At 56.8% G+C, this 8,827-nt stretch overlaps 1 protein-coding gene across 1 annotated transcript; it reads left to right on the forward strand.

The window, feature by feature from the left end:
• The first annotated feature begins 5,352 nt into the window (after window positions 1-5,352).
• On the forward strand, window positions 5,353-7,955 carry CBLN1 (cerebellin 1 precursor). Its single transcript, XM_004583831.2, has 3 exons — window positions 5,353-6,004; window positions 6,162-6,281; window positions 7,344-7,955. Exons 1-3 carry the CDS (start codon window positions 5,741-5,743, stop codon window positions 7,539-7,541), a joined length of 582 nt encoding a protein of 193 aa, XP_004583888.1. The 5' UTR covers window positions 5,353-5,740; the 3' UTR covers window positions 7,542-7,955.
• The last annotated feature ends 872 nt before the right edge of the window (window positions 7,956-8,827 follow it).

An 8,827-nucleotide genomic window follows, 5' to 3' on the forward strand; every position in this document is an offset into this window, starting at 1 on the left:
GAATCAATTGGAGCTGATGACATCAGCTCAGGCCAGGCTAGAAGGGATGGCAGGAGGGTGGCTGCAGGGCCTGTTGGGGCTCAGCCGAGGAGGGCCTGCCAGGCAGACATCATCATCTGAAAGGAGGAAGCCACTGCCAGGGCTTGGCACCTGCTTCTAGAGACTGTCACATTTGCCCAGCCTGCCTGCAGTCTTCTGCTGGGGTCTTCCCTTGGCCAAAGTCAACTGGGGACCAGTGGGCAAGGGTGAGCTTCCACGTGCAAGAGTGGAGCAGAATGGCTCACTGCAGGAGAAGCTGCACTGTTTATCTGCCACTGAGGTCGATGTGGGGTGGCGACAACAAGCAGGCCTCCCTGATGCCCATGAGAGGCAGTTCTGTGGGGGCTTTCTACTCAGAGGTACTTTAGGAAACACAGGCTCCCCCTATCCCTTCATTTTCCTCCCTTCAGACGCTGTTTAAATTCTTGTTTCTTCCCTGTTAAGGCTGAAGTTCTTCAGTCATAAGATCCCTGCTCAGGGGCCCACTAAGCATCGGGAAGACTTTATGCTTTGGTCAATACATGTAAGATGCAGGGACCGCCCTCATGACTCCCATCAAAACTGGCCATGACCTCTCCGCTCGTCATGATGACAGTGCCTCAACAGTGCTGCGGTCAATGTCAAATGCATCTAGAGTAACTTACATGAAACGTTTGTATAAACACTCTCTAACCTATTAATCTTGTACTGGGATTAAGTTTCAGATATTTTGGATTATAGGATGAAAGTAAACAGTATGAAGCTAAGACTCTTAAGAAGCCCCTGTAGTAGAACAGAGGGTTCTTAAATACGGGGCCTTGGGCAATCCTGTAGGGCGGGGACATGTGGTCCATCTCTGTGGCAGGCATGGTCCCTGAAACGGTGTCTTGAACATTTGCCGACACTCCACAAATGTTTGCTGAATTAGCTAAACCTTGGTTTGTTCCCATAATCAACCGGCCCAAACAGCACTCAGATAATTACTTCTTGGAAACACTCCAAGTAGTGTTTGATGTCACCCATGCTTTTAGTTTTTACATTCAAAAAAATTTTCATTATTTTTTTGGTCAAGAGCAGTTCTATAAGACTATGCTACTCCTTTTTTTTTTTTTAAATGATGTCTACACTGAAGTGCCATTTCATAGAAAATTTCTACTAGCACATACCACAATAGGATATGGTTACTGTTTTAAAAATTGTGATCTCATCTTTCAACTGAGAAGGCATACAGTTTCCCTTTCTCAACCCAGACTAAGCAAATGCATAGTTTGGTATTAATATAAGAATTAAAGACATTCCAAATGCATGCTTTAAGTACTGTGTATTACAACATTTTTGAAAGGAATCAAAACGTTACCTCAAACTTGGTGTTCAGTGAAAAGTAACACTGTATTTTCCTGCATTTAAGGAAAGTGTCCAATTACATAGCTAATACTGGAATATAACTTTCAAAATGTAAAGAACAAAAATGCTGCATTTACAAAATGAGTCTGAACGGACAGAAGAAACGCAGACATGCCCTCTGCAAGGCAGTGGCTTGGTGCATGTGAAACCATTGCTCCTGATGCCACACGACTTGCAGCCAATCGTTTCCATACATTACCATGTAGATCAGGCACTTTCATCCTGATCCTTGATATTCTAAATTTAACAATCCTCACAACAAAGTGGCCTTTCTCTTCTGCTTTATAAGCAAATGAACTTGAAGTCCTGGGGAATGTTACTGTGTGGGCCTTTGAAGCAAGACTAAAGGAGATGAAATCTTGCTTCGTGTGTATAAACATCAGAGGATTGGTTTTGGTTCAGTGAAAGGATGAGTTTGTTTCGGATCCTGTGAGAAAACAGCCTCCTCTCTGAGTGCTCTATTTCCACAACAGATCACATGGATTTCTTCCAGGGTGGGCGCAGGTGCGGGTGCCACAGATGCAGCACCCATCAAAATCACTGCTGTTACATTCATTTTTCCCAAGTGCACTGTGGTGGGAAACTACTTCAGCATGCAGTGAGACAAAACAAACCTTTGGCTTCCCTGAAATGTAAGGCTGCATTTAAAGCCACAGGTGAAGACTAACAGCAGCCATATATATTTGTTATCTGCAACCTTGCCATTCCCTAAATCTCTCTATCATGTTAGAAGTCCCAGGGAAATGCTCTGATGACACTTCCCAGTAGTTCAGCATCTGAAAAGCCTTAGCAGGTGAAGCTCTGCACTCTCACATCTTAGAAAAGACCAAACAGAACCTTTACTTTCAGGTTCCTTAGACCGTCATTGATTAATAAAGTGTACTTCCACGTATCTACAAACTGAATAGGAATTTACAGAATGGGGAAACAAAAAGCAATGCCAACAGAATATCACGAAGAAACTACTTCGGCATTTAAGTTTATTTGCACTTTTCTGGCTTATTTGCAGTTATAAGCTTATTTGATAAGCATATTTGCACTTAGCTGGCTGCACCACGTAAGGTGCATTTAGACATCTGGGCTAAACGTCAAACAACCTTAAGGTAGACGTCATCTTACGTCATGTTCAGCTGAGGTCTTGGAGGCTGAGAAGGATGTCGACAAACACGTCTATTGTTGGCCTCCTAATCGCGCGGCTTCCTCTGTGCAATGCACAGCCGCCTGAGCCTGGGAGGGGCCGAAGCTCACTGCATCCTTAATGCTGCTTTGGGGAACCCCTGTATCCTGGATCAGGGGAGCTTACACCAAACCCCCTTTACCTGGGAGAGACTCAACAGTGCACGTGCAGAGAGGCACGTGACCTCACGCTGAGCCACCTGCTGCAAACATCCATAATTAAGTGCTGTCTTTTTGTTTCCTCCCTAGGACTAAGCTAGCAGTTAACTCCTAGGGGGATGCCACACCAATACGACTTCACAGAAAATAAAAATGGACACCAGAACTGGAGAATGTCTTGGTAACCTTGACAGATGGATCCAGTCACACCTTAAACGATGACATAGACCCCTGGGCTTCTAGCAGTAACCAAATAAAGACCTTCAGCCAGTGTGAACTGGCTTTGTCCCTTGCAGCTGCAGAAAGCCTGACTCCTAACAACAGGGCACTAAAAATAAACGTGACCGCTTAGGAGGTTTCCAGCCGAGCTTCCTCATCTGGGCGGTCTTACTTAATCCTTACAGAGCACGACACTTTTATTAGCAACAAATTAATATCCATCAAATTTGTAACAGGTGCCAGGGGGAGAGATGTGGGGAGAGCTGTGGGAGTGGGACATTTGAATCTCACTCACATGGGGAAAGCTGGGGGCATACACCCCAGCTGCTGGCCAGGCAGCCCAGCGTACCGTGGGGCGGCAGGTGCGATCCACTAACCCCTGAATGAAAGCAGGCCCCTGAAGCACCTTTAACTGCAGAGACACAGTCAGGTTACATGTGGCGTCCCTCGGGCTTCCACACCCACGTGGGGCAGAAGGAAGGGGCGCAGTCAAGAGAAGAGGGCAGCGGAACGAATAGTGAATCATCCCGGCGTGGGACCACAAATCTGGATCTCCGAGACAGAGCCCCACCGCATCTGCTTAGTAGCCAAGCTTTGCTATAGTCCATCAGGGTGCACGGGGAAGGGAGGGGGACAGGGCTGGGGACCACCTCCCGCTGGGTGGTCTCAGCTCTGCTCGTGAGCTGCCCCCACATCCGGTCTTCTTGTCCCAGCTCTTGCCTAGAACTGCAAACCAAAAGGCCTGCGAGGGTGTGCGTTTTTCGGGTTTCGCAGCTAGAGCTACGGGGTTCTGGCCGTCACACCCAGTGCAGTCCTATGCTGCTTCAGCGCTGGCCCCTCCAGGCAGCAGCTCACATCGAGCCCAAGCACAGCCGGCAACGCACCGCAAGCTGTACAAACGATTCCGCGGTGCTTAAAAGTCAATGTCGCCGCCTCTTCCCTCCCCATCTTCCAACCTCCCGCCCTGGCCGCTCGCTCTGGTTCCATCCCGCGACCCCCGCGGGCCTCAACAAAGCAGCAGGTCCGGGGACTGGGGAACAGGACTTCTCCTAGGCCGTTCCAACAGCCAAGTTAAGACTGAAAAACAAAGGAGAACCCAGGTCCGGCCGCTGGTGAAACCGAGGGTGGCTTCCAGACGTGCGGAGAGCGCGCCCTAGGGGAAGCCAGATGCGGCGAGCAGCCAGCCTGGGACCCCAAGCGCCCTTCCCGCACCGCAGGGGGTTCAAGGTTGTCCAGTGGAGCGTCTGGAGCCCCGTGGGCAGCTTTCGGACCCGCCTGCGCCGGGGGTTAACCACAGACGGGCTTACTCTTCTTCTCGGCACTCGGCAACCCTGCTGTGACTTCCACGTGCGTGCCTCGCGTGTGCGCGCGCCCCAAGTCGGGGGCGGGGGTCAAAAATAACTGCTGGACAATTCACCCGCATCTCGCAGGAGGTAACGTCCACGCTCACCACAAGGACGCGCAGGTCCAGGTGGAGAAAGCGTGCCGAGCGCGGATGCAAAGTACACACATTTAAGGGCAGAAGCCCCGCACGCCGGACTGTGACCAAGTGGGCCGGGTCTGCTTTTCTCCCCAGGCAGCCTCGGCTCCCAGCCCGAGCCGGGTCTTCTCCAGTGCACGCTCCAAGCATCCTGAAGAAGGGAGCGGGTGAACCGACGCGTGACAAGTGCGGAGGGCCGGATCTCCGCGACTCGCAGTGCGACGCTTTGCCAGGAGGACGCGAGCGAGAACGCAAGCTCCCTTCCGGCAGCTGCCGGCTCCTGGCACCCCGGCGGGCCCCTCAACTTGCCCGGGAGCGGGGTGCAGCCACAGGCCCCGCCCCCGCCGCTCACGCACTCGCCGGGCAGGCAGCCCGCTGGCCCCGCTGCCCAGGCTGACCGCGCGCCCGCTGCCCCTCACGCCTGCGCCCGCTGGGGGGCGCCACCCACCCACCCCAGGCGCCCACACGCGGGTGCCCGGCTCTGTGCCCCGCGGCGGACGCAGGCACGCGCCGCCTCCTACCTGGCGGCCCTCGAGGGAGGCAAGGCGGGAAGGGCGGAGAGGGCTGCACGGGCTCGGGGCCTGAGGCGCCGAGGCCACAGCCAGAGCGGCCGCCGCGGCCGGCCTGGGAGGGGACTGGCCGCGGGGACCGGCCGCGGGAACGCGCGCAGGCCCGTGCGCGCGCGCTCCCTCCGTCGACTCCCGGCCGGAGCCCAGCCCAGCTGCCGCGCGCCGCCCGCCTCGCCGCGCCTAATAACAACGGCTGGCGGGGTCAGGTGGCCGCGCGCGGACAGCGTCGCCATTGGCCCGGCGGGGAGCGCGGCGCGCCGGGATTGGCCGGGGGGCGGGACCGGGGCGGGCGCTGGGCGGAGGCGGGGCCAGGCCGCGGTCCGCGCCTTTGTGCCCGGCGCGCGCTCTCCGGCGGCTCCGGCTGCAGCGACCGCTGCATCAATAATTCAGAGCGGCGGCGGCGACGGCAGCGGCGGGTGCGGGCAGGAGGCGGCGGCGCCGACCGCGGACACCGAGCGGCAGCGGCGATGCATCCAAGTGCGGTTGGGCAGCCGCGACATCCCTGAGGCCCCGGAGGGGCTCCGGGAGCAAAGCGCCGGGCAGGGGAGGACGCCTGTCCCGGAGCGCCAGGACGAGCGCCGGTGTCCGGGGCGGCGGCGTCGGAGCTGCGCACCGAGCCGAGGAGGGGGCTTCGGAGCGGGGCTGGGGCGGGGAGGGGGGCCGGCTGGCGCAGGCAGCCCCGGGGGCGGGGGGCGGGGTGGGCGCCGGTGGCGCGATGCTGGGCGCCGTGGAGCTGCTGCTGCTGGGGGCTGCGTGGCTGGCGGGCCCGGCCCGCGGGCAGAACGAAACGGAGCCCATCGTGCTGGAGGGCAAGTGCCTGGTGGTGTGCGACTCCAACCCTACGTCCGACCCCACGGGCACTGCCCTGGGCATTTCGGTGCGCTCCGGCAGCGCCAAGGTGGCCTTCTCTGCCATCAGGAGCACCAACCACGAGCCGTCCGAGATGAGCAACCGCACCATGATAATCTACTTCGACCAGGTGAGCGCGCCAGGGACCTGGGGCCGGTAATGGGGGTGGAGGGGGTACGGCGACGTGCGCGGCCCGGGGCCGATTCCTTTTCGGGACTCTGCGGAGGTGCGCGGACAGCCGCGGGGATTGAGACCGGCCTCCGTTCCTCGTGCCTGTGTCATTGCAGGTGCTGGTGAACATCGGGAATAACTTCGACTCGGAACGCAGCACTTTCATCGCGCCGCGCAAAGGGATCTACAGTTTTAACTTCCACGTGGTAAAAGTGTACAACAGACAGACCATCCAGGTCAGCCGCTGAGGGGCCCTCTCGACCCTGGTTGGAAAGCCGTGGGGTGTGCCACGGGCAGGCTGGCAGGCGGAAGGGGTTTCCTGGAGGGCGGACCGCCGAGGCTCGCGGCTCTGGGGATCGTTCGGACTGGCTCTTGCTGTCCTTGGCGTTTCAGAGCTGGAGCTATCGGTCTGCGTGCTCGGTGTCTTTCCGGAAAGGGTGCTCTGGCTTTCTCCCGGGGCTTAGCTAAAGGTTGCGATTAGCACCCCGGACAGCTGCCCGCGCCCCTCTCTTCAGACCCGCGACAGCACCCTGATCCCCTTCCCAGCTCAGAACGAAGCCTGCGAGAAGGCTTCTGGGCTTGTATTCAGCTCTTATGAACAGGGCCAGTCCCTTGCGTGGTGCCTGTCTTTGGGGACCGACTGTGGGTTTTGGAACTGGCAGGGAGAGATGGAGAGTGAGAGATGGGAAAGAAGTGTATAGCGCCACTCCCTCCCGGCTCCATCCCAGCCCCAGCCAGCGCTCGCCTCACTCTCCGGGTGCGCAGTGAGGTCCAGGGCTCCTCTGAAGGCAGACGGCGTCTGGCCCCCGCGGGGCTGAGGATGCACACACCGTAGGAGCAGGAGCTGGCGGGGCGGGCGCAGGCTGCAACTTGGGCGGCCTGAACGGGTAGTTTGGCTGCCGCGGAGCTGCTCACCACCTTTTCAATCAGCTTCCCAGGCTTTCTGCAGAGCCTCCCTGTGCCTAGATCGGCTGGAACCCGGGGGGTGGCATCTGGGGTCACCAAGAAAGAGGGTACAGATCTTGGGGTGCTCCTACCACCTTTGGATCATTCTCTGGAGCACGGGCAGTATTTTCCTGGCGCTCTGTTTTGAGAAACCGCAGCAAGCCGACTCTGGGTGGGGAGAGGGGAGCAGACCTTCGCCCGCACCCCTGCCATTCCATCTCCGACCCCAAATAGGTTTTTCTTTCCTGCCGCCTTGCTGGTGCCTTGCTAGTGTCCCCCCCCCCCCCCCCCCGCGGATGCCCTCTGCGCCGCTGCTTGGGGATGTGTGCCTGACGCCGGCCTGTCTCTCTCAGGTGAGCCTCATGCTGAACGGGTGGCCAGTGATCTCGGCCTTTGCGGGCGATCAGGACGTGACCCGGGAGGCCGCTAGCAACGGAGTCCTCATCCAGATGGAGAAAGGCGACCGCGCATACCTCAAGCTGGAGCGGGGGAACTTGATGGGGGGCTGGAAGTACTCGACTTTCTCCGGATTCCTGGTGTTTCCCCTCTGACTGGCTCCCAGCGGGAGAGGAAGCTGGGAGAGGGCGGAGGCTAGAAGCAGGAACGGGGCAAAGGAGCGAGTGAAATTACGCGGGCAAGCCAGAGCCAGCGGCAGGACTTCAAGTAAACTCCTAGCGCCTTCCCTAGCCCTGCCTGGTGAAAAGGGGCGCGCCCCGACGCAGTTACTGAGGTCTTTTTTTGAGAAACTGTTTTCGCTTAGCTGGGCGCGCTCCCAATTCCAAAAACAAACTCACCTACTCCATTCCAGTTCCAGTCATCAAGAAAGAGACTGCCTTGTCCTTCCTATAACGGCTTCCCGCAATTTGTCGACAAACTTTGCATTTCACTATGTGTGAAATCTGTCTCCTTTTTCCGGAATCCTTCTACCCCCCCCCCCCCAATGAAATCCAACATGTCCCCTCCCTGTTTTTCAGTTAGGAGAAGAGGGTAGGTTTTTTTCTCTTTGTTTTAGTTGGTTGGTTGCTTTTATTTATTTATTTTTTTTGGATGGGGAGGTCGTTTCCATTCGGCAAGTGTGGCTGTTTTTCAACTTCACTAACTGAAGATCCTTTGTATCTGCTGCTTGCAGGGCCCAGAAAGGACTCACCTTAGCGGTGCCTGGTTTAAAAAAATTATAATCTCTATATAAATATATATATCATTTGTACATGAACTCTTCCCAGTGGAGACTGGCCGTGGCCCTGTATTTCTGTGTCCTTGGAGTGATTGTGAACTGTAAGGTTGCTTGCTGTTCGGCTGCTTGCCAACGCCCTCGCACACAGTGGCTCCTCTCAGCCACACTCAGCGCGCGCCAGCCGGCCTGGGAGCTTCTTCCCAGAGGCTTGCCCGCCCTCTGTAACCTACCTGGCCAATAGCCCATATTTAAGTTTGCCTGACTCCAATAAAATCCAAGTGGGACTTGTATTTTTTTTTCTCTCTGAAACAGCTTTCTAATACTCCCTGTCCCCACTGCGAGGTTGGGGACCGGTGTGAGCACCAAGGCCCAATGCTGAGGGCAGAGGACTTGCGAGACTGCCACTGGATGAAGGCTGGAGTCCCTGCGCTCCTGTTCCCTGCCAGGCCTAGGGCCCATCCCAGGTTCTGTCTGCGCTCTCTGCTTGGGTGCACACCTAGGAAATGTGGCCCAAACCTTGCTGGGTCAGCAGTGGCCAAGGCGGTGCTGGCATTGAAATGTGGGTTTTTTGGTCTTTTCAAATGCATCAGGAATCATCCCAAATTGAGGACTGGATCCAGTCTGCCCTGAGGAGGAGCCTCCCCCCGCGGCCTTCAGTCCCTG

The sequence above is a fragment of the Ochotona princeps genome, chromosome 16, assembly GCF_030435755.1.
Source record: "Ochotona princeps isolate mOchPri1 chromosome 16, mOchPri1.hap1, whole genome shotgun sequence".
Classification (NCBI taxonomy): Eukaryota; Metazoa; Chordata; class Mammalia; order Lagomorpha; family Ochotonidae; genus Ochotona; species Ochotona princeps.